Source organism: Solanum stenotomum, chromosome 8 (genome assembly GCF_019186545.1).
Source record: "Solanum stenotomum isolate F172 chromosome 8, ASM1918654v1, whole genome shotgun sequence".
Lineage (NCBI taxonomy): Eukaryota > Viridiplantae > Streptophyta > Magnoliopsida > Solanales > Solanaceae > Solanum > Solanum stenotomum.
Genome location: NC_064289.1, coordinates 6,531,183 through 6,548,786, shown reverse-complemented (window position 1 = coordinate 6,548,786; position 17,604 = coordinate 6,531,183). Strand labels below are relative to the sequence as shown.

At 31.5% G+C, this 17,604-nt stretch overlaps 2 protein-coding genes across 2 annotated transcripts; one reads left to right on the top strand and one right to left on the bottom strand.

The window, feature by feature from the left end:
- Window positions 1–2,159: 2,159 nt before the first annotated feature.
- On the bottom strand, window positions 2,160–4,131 carry LOC125872512 (uncharacterized). Its single transcript, XM_049553248.1, has 4 exons — window positions 3,600–4,131; window positions 3,412–3,482; window positions 3,181–3,255; window positions 2,160–2,168 (listed from the first exon to the last, which is right to left on the bottom strand). Exons 1-4 carry the CDS (start codon window positions 4,129–4,131, stop codon window positions 2,160–2,162), a joined length of 687 nt encoding a protein of 228 aa, XP_049409205.1.
- An 11,054-nt stretch (window positions 4,132–15,185) lies between these two features.
- LOC125873184 (leucine-rich repeat receptor-like serine/threonine/tyrosine-protein kinase SOBIR1) lies at window positions 15,186–17,341 on the top strand. The gene has a single exon (XM_049554074.1). It carries the CDS (start codon window positions 15,310–15,312, stop codon window positions 17,191–17,193), a length of 1,884 nt encoding a protein of 627 aa, XP_049410031.1. The 5' UTR covers window positions 15,186–15,309; the 3' UTR covers window positions 17,194–17,341.
- Window positions 17,342–17,604: the final 263 nt, after the last annotated feature.

The following is a 17,604-nucleotide window of genomic DNA, read 5'->3' as shown; positions in this document are numbered from 1 at the left end:
TTCAAGTTTTTAAATTTCGATTCAGTAATTCAGTAATCGATAAATTAAACTTTGGTTCGGTATGGTATTTGGTAATACCTGAAAGAATGCAAAATAAATATATAAAAGAGAGGTGCTAAATATTTCCTGTATATATTCCTCTGTTCAATACATGTATATATAGAAAAAATAAAATAACAAACTACCCAACTATCCTATATATTAGCTACCTCAACACACCATATTAGTATTTGTACGTAAGTAGAACTCACACACTACCCAACTATCTCCTAATTTGTAGATACCTTAATTAACCAACTACTATTTACATGGAAGTAAAACTGGAAAAGGAAAACAGTAATTTACAGATGGAAAATAATGGCTCGTGTGTACTTTGTGTTGTCTGAAAAACATGATATTGTTAACCGTTTTCATTCTTCTTTGGCACAAAATCATCCTTGAGCTTTTTCATTGACGAGTCTCAATAAATTCAACACCCACCCTCAAGTTGAACGGGGAGGAACGAACACCCAACTTGTTCAACAGGAAACGATGAGATGTACCAGGTAGGGGCTTAGTAAACAAATCTGCTATTTGAGATGAAGATGGAAGAAAAGAAAGAGAAATCAAGCCATTGAGGTATTGTTAACGGACGAAGTGACAATCTAAGTCAACATGTTTCGTCCGCTCATGAAAAACAGGATTTTTAGCAATATGAATTGCAGCTTGGCTGTCTGAATGGAGAGAAATTGGTAATGAAGGAGGCAGAGACAGGTCAGAAAGAAGACGAACTAACCACGTCAACTCAGCAATGACCCTTCTCATCGATCTGTACTCAGCTTCAGCGGATGAAAGGGAGAGGGAAGACTGCTTCTTTGATTTCCATGAAATAGGACTACCACCAAGACTAATAAAAAAACCACTAACTGACCGTCTAGAATCTAAACAAGTAGCCCAATCAGAATCACAAAAGGCTAGGAGAGTGAAAGAAGGAGAGGAATTGAGAAAAATCCCCAAACTAATAAAAAAACCACTAGCCCATGTTTGCTTGCAATTTTAGAGTGGGATCCAAAGGAGAAGAGGCAGGTTTGAATCCAAGGCAATTATATTCAGATAATAGTTCCAAAATGAATTGTCTTTGGTTGAGGATCAAACCGTGAGGTTCTCGAATGACTTCAATGCCCAAAAAATAGTGTAAATCACCTAAATCCTTGATCTTGAATTCTGAATCGAGGAAAGATTTCAACGCTTTTAATTCTGCCATATCATTACCTGTGAGCAAAATATCATCCACATATACAGCTAATATAGAAACAGAGCTACTGGTGCATTTGTAAAAAAGTGAATAATCATTCAATGATTGTTGAAAACCTTTGAAACTCAATGCCGCAGTCAGTCCTGCGTACCATTGTCCTAAGGCTTGTTTAAGGCTATATAAAGATTTCTTTAGGCGACAAACTTGAGTAGGATCAGAAACCTTCAAACCTGCTGGAAACTTCATATAAATTACTTCGTCCAACTCACCATGTAAAAACGCATTGTTTACATCCAATTGGTAAAGACCCCACCCTTTCTTAATAGCAATTGCCAAAACACACCTTATAGTAGTAATCTTCACGACTGGACTAAAAGTTTCAGTAAAATCAACCCCTTCCTTTTGAACATCTCCCCTAACAACTAACCGAGCTTTAAGTCTCTCCATAGAACCATTAGAGTTGAGTTTGACCTTGTAAACCCATTTATTAGGTAAAGCCTTCTTTCCCGGGGGTAATGAGACAACTTCCCAGGTGTCATTAGTGATAAGAGCTTCTAATTCTCTTGTCATAGCCTTTTGCCAATCTGGATATAAACTGGCTTGGAAAAACTTGTAGGTTCTTTAATTTGTGAAAGAGAATTGATATATTGTTGATTAGACGTGGATAAAGCATTAAAAGAAAACAGTGTGACAGAAATAGAAGAAGAAAAACAAGTATCAGATACATTAGAAAAATGTACACTATTGCAAATGTAATCTTCTAAATATGCCGGAGTCTTGATAGATCTAGTAGATTTTCTTAAGGTAATATGATTGATTTGTGAAGGAAGAGTGGGTGTAGAAGGTACTTGAGAAAGTTGATCCGGAGGAAATGAAGTACTATATGGAGGAGAGGATATAAAATGATAATCATGATCAAGTATAACTAGTGAATCTGTAAGAGGAAAAACAGAAACAGTAGGCTGAATAGAAGAAAAAGGGTATATATCTTCATGAAAAACAACATTCCTAGAAACAAAATATTTTTGAGAATGTAAGTTAAGTAACTTATATCCTTTTTGCCCAAAAGGATACCCAAGAAACACACAGGGCTCAGCTCTAGGATCCAATTTAGATCTACCATGAGAAAGAGTGGAAGCAAACCAAGACAACCAAAACATTTAAGGTTAGAGTAATTTGGAGGATGACCAAAGAGTTTCTCATATGGTGTTTGAAAAGATAACAGTTTTGTCGGGCATCTATTGATTAAGTAAGTGGCAGTCATTAGACAATCCCCCCAAAATTTTGATGGAAGATAAGACTGAAAAAGCAAAGCTCTACAAACTTCCAAAAGATGTCTATGTTTTCTCTCAACTACACCATTTTGTTGAGGTGTGCCAACACAAGAAGTTTGATGAATGATGCCTTGTGTAGACAAAAAATTAGAAGTTTCTAAACTTGAACCCAATTCCCAAGCATTATCAGACCTAATGACCTTAACCTTTTTATTGAATTGTCGTTCTATCATTACAAATAAAGATTTGAGAATAGGAAAGGCATTACTTTTAGTACTTAATAAAAACATCCAAGTTCCTCTACTAAAATCATCCACTATGGTTAAAAAATACCTATAACCATCGTAAGTAGGGGTTTTATAAGGCCCCCAAGTATCAATATAGATTGAATCAAAAATTTGTTGAGACGAAATATGACTAATAGAAAAAGGAAGTTTTGATTGCTTTGCTAATGGACAAATAGAACAGGGAACAGAAAATTTCGAACAAACTGAATTAGTAATTCCATTGATATTTTGCATATTTGATAAAGGCATATGCCCCAACCTTACATGCAATAACTTGCTTTGAATAACAGAAAGAGAAATACACGACAAAATTAGATTTATCATCCTTTAGGGAATCTAAACTAGAGCTAGACTTAAAACATGAATTGATAGAATAAAAAGCAACTGGAAGCCTATTCTTCAAGATGTAGAGACCATTCTGGCTTTCACCAAGGAGCATTGGGCTCTTCATTGAAGGGCCCTGCATGAAACAATGAGAAGGTGTGAAGAATAATATATTAGAAAGTTGTCTGCACAACTTGTGTACAGACAATAAATTGAAATGGAAACTAGGCACATACAACACATTATGAATGATTAAATTTGAGAATAGTTTGACAGATCCTGAATGAGAAACCTTAATCTTTTGTGAATTAGGAAGTCTTACAGAAATAATTCTAGGCAATGGTTTAAGATTGATAAAAAAATCTGTATTATAACTCATATGTTCAGTTACACCTGAGTCTATTATCCACGTCTTTTTAGTGAACGTTTTACCATCAATATTTGAATTTAGAAAGAAATGATAAGGGGTTAAAGTACTACCAGCACAATTCACAGAGGCTATGACATCAGAATTATTGGCTTGATCCTTATTTTTCACCTGCTGAAGCATCTGCATGACCTGTGCCAATTGCACCTGTGTGAGAAGTTTCTCATGCTCCTCTGATTCTGCGCTAGTCATAAAACAATCTCCAGAAAATTCATTAGAAGTCACAGCATTACTCTTAACAGAATTTTGAAAGTTTCTTGACTTAGTAAATTTAAAATCAGCCGGAAATCTATGTATCTTATAGCATTTTTCAATGCTATGTCCTGTTTTCTTGCAATATCTGCAAACAAGATTAGACTTCTTGCTATCATAGTTCCCCTTTTGTCCCCTAAAATCAGTAGAAAATGATCTTTGTCCATTGTCAGCGATGAATGAAGAAGATTCACCAGGAAATTTTGGTGTATTCTGGACCTCCCTTTGCTTCTCCTCTTGCATCAACAATGCATAAACATTAGGGATAGAAGGGAGTGATGAAATCATGAGTATATTACCTCTAGGTGCACAATAATAATCATTAAGTCCCATTAAAAATCGAACTAATCGTTCATCTTACTTGGACTTAATGTTCTTTTCCTTTGCTTCGCAAGAACAAGCGCAATTGCATGGAATGAAGAAATCCAAAGCATCCAATTTATCCCAAAGACGCTTCATCTTAGTATAATAAGTCCGCAATATCAGATGAGCCTTGAACAAGGTCACTTAGTTTCTTTTGAAGCTGAAAAAGCTTAGCACCTGAACTTTGTCCAAACCTTGCTTCTAATTCTGCCCACAAATCTTTAGCAGTGGAAGAGTATATAACACTTTCAGAAATTTCTCTAGAAAGAGAGTTCAAAAGCCAGGAAATTACCATGTTGTTTGCTCTCGACCAAGCATTGTGCAGTTCTGTACCAATAGCTGGTTCATGAGTTGATCCATCAATAAAACTTGACTTATTTTTCGCAGTCAAGGCAATGAGCACGCCTCTCTTCCATCCCCCAAAACTCTTGCCATCAAAAGCTGTATTAACTAACAACATACCAGGAGAATCAGAAGGAGAAGTAAAAAAAAATGAGAAGAATTTATGAGAAGAGAGGCTGCATTAGTTCCAGCAAGAATGGAAACTTGAGTCTCAGAAGAGGTGTTTACATGATCTCCCATTGTAGCAAATTATTGATCAGGAATAAAAATGAAAATAGAAGTAGCGATTTAAAACTTGGCTCTGATACCATGAAAGAATGCAAAATAAATATATAAAAGAGAGGTGCTAAATATTTCCTGTATATATTCCTCTGTTCAGTACATGTATATATAGAAAAAATAAAATAACAAACTACCCAACTATCCTATATATTAGCTACCTCAACACACCATATTAGTATTTGTACGTAAGTAGAACTCACACACTACCCAACTATCTCCTAATTTGTAGATACCTTAATTAACCAACTACTATTTACATGGAAGTAAAAATGGAAAAGGAAAACAGTAATTTACAGATAGAAAATAATGGCTCGTGTGTACTTTGTGTTGTCTGAAAAACATGATATTGTTACTCGTTTTCATTCTTCTTTGGCACAAAATCATCCTCGAGCTTTTTCATTGACGAGTCTCCAATAAATTCAATACAAATTCAACAGTATGTATTGAATTTATAGCTGATTGTATTACAAATTTAATATTATTGCTACAATTATTTCTATTTTTCTATGTGGATGCACAATATAATAGAAGATCAACAAGTTAGAAGACATCAAAATAATTAAATTGACATAACTAAAAAAATATATGTATTTGGGTTGTTTATGTTTAGTATTTAACTTTCTGTTTGAACTTGTACTAATGAGTTATGAACATGTTGATATATAACCTTCATTAAGTGAATAAATCGGTTTTCGAGAAATACAGAATATCATATGATTCTAATGTCTCATACCAAACTCAAAATACCATTATTCTAAAATTTTACTCCTGAATACTTTATCAAAAACCAAATTACCAAAAAATTTAATCTGATTCGGTAATTTGATTTTTGGTATTTTATGTCAATCCTACTCTTAAGTCTTATTATTAACACTATATTATAATGGAAAAGGAGAAACTAATACTTTTAACATTTCTAATTTATCTCATATTCGCCCTTTCTTATTCTATTGGGTCATAAATACCCCTAGCGATATCTTTTGTTAGTATATCCATGTGTGTGTATTTTTTTTACTCTTTTAGAGAATTTTTGTAACTCAGTTAGTTGGTTACTGAATTCTACCTTATTGATGAGGGTTCGAATCCCCACAATAATCCCCTCCCCATTTCCCCCTTCTCCTACTCTCAATTTTTTTTACTCTTTAGTTTTAAATTTTTTGTCTTAAATTTTCAAGTTAAAAATACCAATTATATTACAAAATGGATACCAATTATTTACAAATTGAATACCAATTTAATGTCACTCTTAATTTTTCAATTTGGAGATAAATGAGATACAATGTAAGACAACATAAAACTAGTTCATGTGGTTTTATTTGGTGTTCATTTGGTTCAAAATGATATCCAAACTAAAACTAGTTAATGTTGTATCCAATTTGTATAGAGCTGGTACCCTGATATTATACAAAACAATTTGTAATTCATATTTTAACAAAACTAGTTAATTGTAACAATGTATACAATTGTGGTGTACTATGTTTATGAGGCGTTTTTAATACTAAAGTCCAATAAAAATCTGGCCAATGTTGGTATTCAAATTGTATACACTTGGTATCCAACTTAAAACTTTTGACAAATTTAAAATAAAGATGTATAAAGTTGGTATCTAACTGGAACACATTACTAAAAGAATAAATTTGGCAATGTAAAACAGTGCATATTGTATTGTTATAAAAAAAAAACTGTAGCAAAAACAACTATATATCATCCAAAAGAAAAACATATAACCATTAAGAGTCTAATGTCACGTCCCGCCACTTCACAGTCGAATTTTGCATTCAGATAGGGGCGGAAAAGTCTAGAGTTGTGGAGAGGTTTATAGAGAACTCTAGAAGCCCTTAGATTTTTCAAGAAGGCCTTAGAAATCCCTAGGTCTTTCCATAGAATTCTCTAGAATAACTTAGAAGATATATTGGAAAGCTTTAGAATTTCCTAGAATTAGTAGAGAATTCTAGAGAGGGACCAAAGTGTAATTATTAGAGGGACTTGTAAAGTAATTTTAAATTACACTTTAGTCCCTCGGTGTTAGTATAAATAGAGGTGCCCCTCATTTGCTAGGCACCAAGAAAGAAAGAAAGCAATCAAGCAACTTGTAAAGCAATCTTCCAAGCGTAATACAAGTCTTCTTCCAAAATTCTCTAAGTCTTTCCTTTCATTCTCTTAGCGATCTTAGCATAAAAGGCTTACTTGAGCTTACAAGATCTTGAAAGACTAGTGAGTAAGTTGTCAAGTGTCGCACAGAATATTAGTGAGACTCTAAGTCCGTGACACTAAGCTGCAATCAACTATTTCAAATTTGATTTCCGTGATTTTGGTGTGAGATAATTGCTAGCATCCGTAGTATGTTCTTTGCTTCACTTTTCTTCTCCTTTTCCGGAATCTGTTTCTTCTTTTGAGTGGTAACAACCTTTATCGCCGGACTTGCATTCTTGTTTGGCAACAGTGTTTGAGTCAATATGTTAAAGGTCGGAGCCTCGATTTCAATAGTAGAACTCGCTTTTACTAATCTGGGCTCTTTCTAGGAGTATGCTCAGGTTTCTTCGACACGTTTTATAAAAAATCCTAAAAACTTGATTCTTATTATTGTGAATTGGTCTTTCTTTTGATTGTAGAATGAAGATTTTCTAGTGATATTGAGATGTAGAAACAGTTTTTATAAGAGATGAGAGAAGAGGTGAAAGAGAAAATGATTTTTTTTACGTGGGAGTGGTGGGATGCTGTTATGGCATGTGCAAAGACTAGATAAGACGGGGTGACGGAGATGGGGTGGGGTTTGAGGTGTGACAATAAAAAAAGAACAAGAATCAAAGTAAAATTCCTAAAAATGTGCAAGAGATAATTATGATTGATTCTTTATTTATACCACTTAATAATAAAAAGATAATTATAAAAGACAGTAAAAAAAGAAGTAAAAAGAGAACAAGAATCAAGGTAAAATCCCTAAAAATGTGTAAGAGATAATTATATTGATTCTTTATTTAAATCACTTAATAATAAAAATATAATTATAGAAGACTAATTATTTAATAAAGTGAAATTAAATTGATTTATAAATAAAAAGTGATCTGTTATAACCCACAATTAAAATGTTATAAGCAATAATATTTTAAAAGTAGATTTAAAACTAGTAATATTGACCGTTAAATATCTATGGGGTGACACTTTTCCTTATATGTGATATATTCCTTCAACTTTGAACAATAACCAGTAGCAGCCCAATAGACATCGCCTGGGCTTAGGTTGGATAAAAATAAGGGAAATTAGCAATTAAGTCATACCTAACATAATTAGTCAAAATAACAACACTTTAAAATATTTATTTAAAATGGTAGAATGACAATATTTATATAAAATAATATGTATTCAGATTTTAGTATTTTAAATTAATTTTATTTATGGAAGAGTCCTATATTGGACCAAATTATATACCAATAACCGTTTAAAGTGAAAAAAAAATTAAACCAATACCATTAACCTTTTTTCAAGACCATTCACGTTTCTTTCCCAACTTTCACGTTTCTTCCCTACCTTTCACGTTTCAAGTTTATCTTTCTTCAAGGTGCTAAATTGTTGTTCATCAAGAAATTTTCTTTATTGTTAAACGAAATATCTTTATTAATTCAAGCAGATTTCTCGGTTGGCAAGGTAATTTCCATTATCCATTTCGATTAGTTATTTAGATTTCTTTTGATTTGTTTTCAATATCACCGTTTATGGTTTATATTTCGCATTGTACATATTACGAATTTTCCGTCAATTTTTTCGATTTTTATGCAAGTTTGTTTACATATTCATCTAATATTTATGTATTTCAATTAGTTATTTAGATTTCTTTTGATTTGTTTTCAATATCACCATTTATGATTTATATTTCGCATTGTACATATTACAGATTTTCTATTAATTTTTTCAATTTTTATGCAAGTTTGTTTACATATTCATGTAAAATTTATGTATTTTAGATTTTTAGTCGATTAAACAATTTTTTTCGATTTTTTTCTGATTTCGTTTTAATATTTCAGATTTATTAGAATCTACAAATTCATTCATATGTTTATTTTGTTTGATTTTTAATACATTTATATTTGCTTTTAGGGTTTTAGATTTGGGGAAAGCATTTGTCTGTCTACCATGTCTGAATCAACAGTTTATTTATGTATTCATTCTATCTATATATCAACAAGTTTACATTTTTTGTTTTTACATTGTATTTCAATCTTAATTAGTATACCAACATGTTTGTATTTCCTTCATAATTTGTATTCATCCTAACTGTATGCTAACAATTTTGTATTTAATTGGGTATTCATTCTATATTTTAATCTCAATTTATATGTGAACAAGTTTGTATTTCTCTTTTGTTTTGTATTCAACCTAATTGTATACCAACAAGTTTTGTATTTTATGTGCCTACTTTACCTTTCAAAATCACTTTGTATTTCAAATGAAGAGAGTAGTTAATTTCTTTTGTATTCACAACTTTATATTCAATCTCACTTTGTATTTATAACTTTGTATTTTCATCTCACTTTTGTATTCATATATTGTTGTATTCGACATATAGTTCACGATCCATTAGTTTGTATTTTACCTTTCAAAGTCACTTTGTATTTCAAATGAAGAGAGTATTTATTTTGTATTCACAACTTTATATTCAATCTCACTTTGTATTTATAACTTGTATTTTCATCTCACTTTTGTATTCATATATTGTTGTATTCAACATATAGATCATGATCGATTAGTTACATTAACTTAATGGGATACAAATTATTGTATGCATTCAAACAGAAAAAATAGCTACTAAACTAAAAAAAAAAAAACAATTTCATTCGTTATACATCATATTTGAATACAAAACATCCGAAAAAAGCTATAAATCCCAATTCATACAAAGATTTCACAGATTCAATCAGAAGAAAAAAAAACATTCTTGTACTCGACATATACGAATATCTCATCCAAACAAATAAAAAATTTGAAAAAAATACCTGATTGTTTTTTGATGTTCACTAGATGCGAAAAATTTATAGTTGTCAATTTTGAAAAATTATGTTTCAAAAATATGTCGTATTCAACTTGAAGAAGCTTTGAAAGTTATCAGATTAATGATTCGAAAGACAAACTAAATTATTTTAATTTTTTGTTTTGATGTTCTTAAGAAGTAAGCAAAAAAATGCTCGACGGAAAGATGAATATTTATGCTCTTTTTAAACGTAACTGATTTGTATTTAAAATATTTTTTACCTTTTTTAAATTTTTTCGTTCCATGATTTTCTCTGTTCTGTTATTAATTATTTGTATTCTTTCAAATTAATCAAAAAAAATAAATACATAATTAATCTCTTAACAAACTAAAATAATAACATTTTTAATAAATAATGAAACTATTGCTAAGGAGTCTCATTAAAAGTTAAAATATTGCTGTTTTGAAAAATTTTCCAAAAAATAATATTTTGGGCCTAAGTTTGCTGTCGGTGACAGAGGCCTGCTATGAAATGTAATAAAAGTTCGAATTTTAGGTGCACTAAAATTTTGGTACAATTAAATTGAAGAATCGAACTTTCAAGAAAAAAATCGTATTCGAATGAACCGAATTAGTTCGTTTCGTTTTAATTTTTCGTTATTTATAGCCATATAAAATGTTTTGTTCTCTTAAAAGACAACTGGAAAGTATCATATTTGGCAAACAGCCAACTAAGGACTAAATAAATTAGTGAATTAATCACAACATATTTAAATAATATAAAATCCGACATCTTCACAGAAAATGTTTGATACCCAGGAGAATAGTGGACTGACCATTACATAGTTTAATAATACATGAATCTTTTGGCTTGACTAGCAAAAATTATGATAGAGTAATAAATATATATTTTTTCTTTAATAAAAGGTTTCGGGTTCAAATTCCTCTGAATAGGACTGTCTTTGTTAGGAAAACCAAAAGAAAAAATGTTTTGGCTGCACCATTGAAAAAGTGTACAACTGAAGATGCAATTAACTATGTAAGCTAATTTAGTGGTATGTTTGGTGAAGCTTTTGGAAAGCCAAAATATTATTTATTTTAATAAAAAGGAGTTATGTTAATTTTTTTTTTAAAATCAAGTAGAGAGAGTTTTATTTCTTTTTTTTCATAACAAAAAGAAAAATCACAAATACTTTTGAAACTTTGATTTTTTTTCATTAACTCATTCATTTTAGTTAAAATAACATGCTAACTCACCATATCAACTCTTTTTTTCCTTCACTATCCAAAGCCATCAACACTTTCATCATATGTAGCTGATTGTAGATATTAGTTACAAAAAATTTATGTATTATCTAATTATGCAGGATTTAATTATTCACGTATTACTTATTCAATCTTCTATCTTGCATAAATTAATACATAAATTTCATCATAAGTAATTGTAATACATATATTAATTAGTAGATTTCTAAATTACAAACCACATCGTATTAATTTTATATATACATAGTAAAACAATTTTGTTCATGTAGAATTTAATACATGAATAGCTTATCTCCTAACCAGCTATTAAACGACTGCTATAGTAATATATGGACCGACAGTTCAATCGAGGACACTGTTGCATTATTGTTATCCTTTTTTCAATAATATAAGGGCAAACATAACTACTACTTCTTAGAGGACGACCATGATAACCTATATTAATAATTATCACAAATTAAGGCATATTGGAGGATATTCTTCCTTGGCTAACAAACAAATAGAAGGAATAAATAATTTTCCAAACGTTTTAATTGAATCAGCATACCCTACTAGGGTTGTTTAAATGTTGAATTTGAGCATGCAAAATTCTTATACAAGACTTAGTCAACTATAATCCATCGCATAACGAAGAAATTAATTAAGTAATGCTTTTTTCACTCGTAAGAGACTTGTATTTACTTCCTCCCATTTTAGTAAAAATAGTAAAATCTTTCATTTTCTGAAAATAGTACTCAAGTCAAACTAAAAAACAATGGTCTAATTTTCTCTAGTTATTTTGGGTGATATGTACGTGTCATTATTTTATTCGTCAATTTGTCAGAATACTTGCTCATTATATTTATTTGATTTGGATTGGGGTTGTTTTGTGCTAAAATAGATACAAATTTGTTAAAGCTGAAGTGTCTAATATGAGAAGTGTTTGCATTTTACCCCTATTTGTGCCGATTTTTAATTTTGGGAAAAAGGCTTGATATACTCTTCAATTCTGTTATTTAAAGTTGATATACCCCTTGTTATAAAAATGGCTCACATATACCTTTATCGTTATTAACTGGACCTCTTTATGAGATGCACCATATACTAATGATTATGTACTGGTGGGACTGCTCCACCCTTAATTAGAGTTCTCGGGTTCGGGTCCCAAGTATGGAGAAAATTCTATTGGGAGCACAACCCTTGAATGGACCCTGCAGAGCGCAATCCAAATTTAGTTGGGGCTCCAATTCGAACTCTGGATACCGGATGGAAAAAAATTAAATGGTTATGTACTTACACCAATTCACCTTTTTTTCTTAACCAAGTGGATGCGCTGTGGGCAGTGGCGGACCCAGGATTTTCACGAAGTGGGTTCAAGATATAAATATATACCTAATATTATTTGTAATTTTTATGAGGCTAACAACACACATATCTGACTACACTAAACAATGTTAATACATTTGAAATTTTTTTTACATTGACTTATGAATGAGATGGTAAATAACAAGATGGATGAAAAACTAGGCTTCAATATAAACTAAGAAGATAAAAGAATATTATGAATGATTTCTCTTCATTCAACATTTAACAAATAAAAACAAAATATTAAACAAAATAATTATAACCTTAATTTCATAATCGAATACATAGAAATATACTTAATATTATTTGTAATTTTTTGTTGATTTTAGAATGATAAGGGATTTTTTAGTTGAAGAAATAAAAAATAACCACAATAATCATATATGTATATAAAAAGACTAGAATCAAGAGCGAAAAACATACTTGATGGATATTGACTATTGATGTGAGATTTGAGAGACGGGGAGAGTTTTTTTCCTTCAACAAAAAATATGCTCAAAATTTTGGGGGGGAAAAGTAAGAGAGGTTCAAGAAGATTTCAACAAAGAAGAAGACAAAAGAGTTTTTAGAATTGAGAATAATAGGGATTAGTGCCTTTTTAATTGAGTTTTTTTTTAAAAAAAAAATTAAAAACAAAAAGGACAAAAGTTGTTGAGTATTGGACTTTTAATTGTAAAAGTAAAAAATTGTTCTACTTTTTAATAGTTTCTAAGTAACTAAAAGGATAAAAGTTACACCTACATAGAGGACAAAACTGTGTGGAACGTTTTATATATCAAAAAAACTAATTAAAACTAAAATGTGGCAATGGGGATTCGATCCCAGGTTGGCTAGGAAAATTGAACCCCCTCAACCACTCAGTTAAGCTTCAGACTTGTGTTAGTGGGTTCAAAATTTAATATATACATATAAAATTTTAAAAACTGATTAAATATACATATATATACAATGTTATTTTACAACGAAATGGGTTCATATAAACCCACTTGAACCACTGTAGATCCGCCCCTAGCTATGGGGCAGAGCGGGGAAGAAAGAAACAGGCAATAGCAACAAGAAGAAGAAGAAAAAAAGTAGCTTTCAATCAATTAATTATGATGTGAAAAGATAATATATAGTAGAATTAGTTTGTAGTGATTGACTGGTTCAAACGTCCTAGTTTAATTAGATGAATTGACTAAATAATTCCAGAGAAAAAATAGTTTAGTGTATTAGAAAGAAAAATACGAATTATTATTTGCAAGTTTGAATGGCAGTACGTGGTCCTCCTAATAGTTTTAAATAGATTTTTAAAAGAAATTGTTTACACTCGATATTTTCATCAAATAAGTAAATATAGCAAAGGAATTAATGAAACAATCATAAACACGGTGAAAATTCAGATAGTTAATCAACTAACCAGTAATTCAAATTTGCAGCTTGCTAATTCGTTTATATGTGCTATTCAAGTAAGAAAATGCTACTTTAACATTATATAACATATTACTTTACTATTATTAAAAATAATCCACATGTGTTTGTGTTATTCATGTGTAAGTAAGAAAGTTCCATGTATTACCTACCATATTACTATTATTATTATTATTAAAAATAATGTCCACGTGTTTGTGTTATTCATGTGTAACAGTGTAAGTAAGAAAGTTCCATCCACTATACGCTAAATAGGGAAAAATAAAACGTTTGACTACTTTAGCAGCACGGCACAGTAGTCTAATTAACCAGTTAGAATGATGATGAATTAGTCCTTGAGATAAATAAAATGTTTGTGACAAATATGATTAGCTTTCTCATTGTTCAAACCAATAAATAATACCCAACCATCTCAATTTATTTGTCATAATTTCATTGAATACAAAGTTTAAGAAAGTAAAAAAGATTATCAGGAATTGTTTGTTATGAGTGATAAAGAATAATAATCCCATATTAAAAATTAGAATTATTTTATCCTAATTTTGGTCAAGGGTATTAGTTAGATTGTCCCGAGATTATTTATCTCACCCTTTGTATTACACTGATGCGAAAAGTTATCTCATATATATGGTAGAATAACTAATCTTATGGGTAACTTTGTCGATCCCACCAAATGACCCCTAAATCTTGTAGTTGTAAGTTGTAACTAAATGTCTATATAATATATTAAAATGTTCTTTAATCTTGAGGTGTTAAACATGTCAGGTGAAATATTGAAATTAATAATTGACCAAATTATGAAAGAGACGTTCTTTCCTATCTTCAGTTGAAAAATAAAATTGTACCCCTGTTATTAGCTATATCATTTTTTTCCATAATGATAAGCTAGACTCTAACACCAACAAATACGTGATAACATATCGATATTGCAACTAAAAAGTTTGTAAATCTTTAATTTAAACCTTAAACCATAAAAAGTAATCTTTTCTTTTTCCTATATGATAAAAAGAAGAAGGAGAAAAAAATCCTTATGAGACTATACAAAATATGTTATTATAAACGATTAAATTACAAAGAATTTCATATCGGTAGAGAGATGGGAAATTGATCTCTCATTTTATGAACTTGGATAAACTTCGCCTCCTAGCTAACTTTTGGGGTTTAGTTAGATCAGATGTCATATCTTTACATGTATCAGAGTCAGACTCATTTCAATTTATTGTTCACCGATACTGACACCCATTTATTATTTGTGTGTGGAAATTTCAATAGTCAATATATGGAAATATTTAATAATAATTTATTTAATAAAAAAACAATGTGGGACATAAGGCATTGGGAAGTTTTTTCCACACGGTCTCAACTTGACTTGGAAAGCTAAGTCTACGCTCGTTTTTCTTACAATGCAGCCAACCATTTTTGATTCATATAAACCACCAATACACACTTAGAAAAAATTCCATTAACCACCACAGCCTGGTTGCCTCATTCACCTCTCTCCTCCCTCCGTCCGGCTTACCGGAAAAACAAGAATCTCAATGGCTTCAAATTTCCACTTTTTTCTCTTATACCTTGTGACCCTTTTCCTTTTTGCTCAAGCAAGACTGAATCTTTATCCACAAGATCATGCTGCACTTTTGCTTGTACAAAAGGACTTAGGCATCATTGCTCTTAACAACCCCTGTACGCTCGCAGGAATATCCTGCGAGCGTAGACCGGGTAACAGAACACAAGTTCTGAGAGTTACCCGTATTGTATTCAGATCCAATGGATTGAAGGGAACTTTGTCTTCTGCTATTGGCAAACTCTCTGAGCTCAAAGAGCTTTCTCTTTCCGACAATCAACTATCTGAACAAATCCCGATTCAGATTCTTGATTGTCGGAAATTAGAGATTCTTGAACTTCAAAGAAACAGATTTTCTGGGAAGATTCCATATGAATTGTCATCTTTAAACCGTTTAAGGCTAGTTGACTTTTCATCGAATGAGTTTTCTGGGAATCTTGATTTCTTGAAATACTTTCCTAATTTGGAAAAACTGTCTCTGGCTGATAATATGTTCACTGGAAAAATACCCTTTTCATTGAAATCTTTCAGGAATCTTCGTTTCCTCAACATTTCAGGGAATAGTTTCCTTGAAGGTCCAGTACCTGTCATGAGTCAAATTGAGCATTTATCAGCAGATTTGAATCGAAACAATGCCGTTCCCAAACGTTACATTCTTGCTGAGAATTCAACAAGGTCAAATCAGATATCTGCAATGGGGCCTGCTCCAGCTCCAGCACCAGCACCGGTCAATCGTGTTGTACCGGTGGTGCATAAACGTAACAAGAAGAAAAAGAAGTTAAGATCTTGGTTTCTTGGTTTCCTAGCTGGAACTTTTGCTGGGGGTATATCTGCTGTGATCTTTTCGTTGCTATTCAAGCTCGTAATGTTCTTCGTAAGAAGGGGAAAGAACGATAATTCAAGTTTAACGATATATAGTCCGTTGATCAAGAAAGCGGAGGACTTGGCTTTCTTAGAGATGGAAGATGGAGTGGCATCACTTGAAATGATTGGAAAAGGTGGATGTGGAGAAGTTTATAGAGCCGAGTTACCGGGGAGTAATGGGAAGATTATAGCTATAAAGAAGATTATACAATCCCCAATGGATGCTGCAGAGATCACGGAGGAAGATACTAAGGCGTTGAACAAGAAAATGCGTCAAGTTAAATCAGAAATTCAAATTGTAGGTCAAATCAGACACCGGAATCTGCTTCCATTACTGGCGCATATGCCAAGGCCAGACTGTCATTACTTGGTGTATGAATATATGAAAAATGGGAGTTTACAGGATATCCTGCAGCAAGTCACAGAAGGCACAAGAGAATTAGATTGGTTGGGACGACACAGAATTGCAGCGGGGATAGCTGCTGGTCTTGAGTATCTCCATATAAACCATACTCAACGCATAATTCACAGAGATTTAAAGCCAGCAAATATCCTACTTGATGATGACATGGAAGCTCGAATAGCTGATTTTGGGCTTGCAAAGGCAGTTCCAGATGCTCATACACATATTACGACTTCAAATGTTGCAGGAACTGTGGGATATATTGCACCAGAATATCATCAGACACTGAAGTTTACAGACAAGTGTGATATATACAGCTTCGGTGTGGTGCTAGCTGTGTTGGTTATTGGAAAGGCTCCATCGGATGAATTTTTCCAACATACTTCTGAGATGAGTTTAGTTAAGTGGCTGAGAAATGTAATGACTTCTGATGATCCTAAAATAGCAATTGATCCTAAGCTGATAGGAAATGGATATGAGGAGCAAATGCTTTTGGTTCTCAAGATAGCTTGCTTTTGTACTCTCGACAATCCAAAGGAGAGGCCTAACAGTAAGGATGTTAGGTGCATGTTAACTCAGATCAAGCATTAGCTAAGTCATACATTGGTTATGTAACTAAGAATGTGTTCTGTATTTCAGTTTTATTGCAAGTTGATTTTTTGTTGTAATTGTGTTATACATGTCAAATCTTATATGTTTACTACAGTGTTAATAATATTCTTTCCACTTTGCTACTTAATTTACTAAAACTCTAAATGCTATCACTTTTATAGTTTGAAGGGGTCCATTAATTCTGCTTCCTTTCAAACTAGACAAGTCTTTAACATGAGTATTGGAGTCTACAAGCCTTAAGCAATGCTGCTTGTACAAAATGATAAAATGTGCTTAAACAAAGGTAAAAAAAATCAGATTAAGTATACACAGACATTAATCAAGAATAACTTGAGAAGAAAAAAAGTTTCCTACATTCAAGTCAATAAACAAAAAATCATAATTTTGTAT

Excerpts from the sequence above, each read along its gene's own strand:
- LOC125872512 (XM_049553248.1), bottom strand. The coding sequence starts at position 4,131 with ATGGGACTTAATGATTATTATTGTGCACCTAGAGGTAATATACTCATG. Across the intron at positions 3,483-3,599 it reads AGCCTCTGTGAATTGTGCTG|ATTTTTTTATCAATCTTAAA; the intron begins GTAGTACTTTAA and ends GTTATAATACAG. Across the intron at positions 3,256-3,411 it reads CTAATTCACAAAAGATTAAG|GGCCCTTCAATGAAGAGCCC; the intron begins GTTTCTCATTCA and ends TGTTTCATGCAG.
- LOC125873184 (XM_049554074.1), top strand. The coding sequence starts at position 15,310 with ATGGCTTCAAATTTCCACTTTTTTCTCTTATACCTTGTGACCCTTTTC.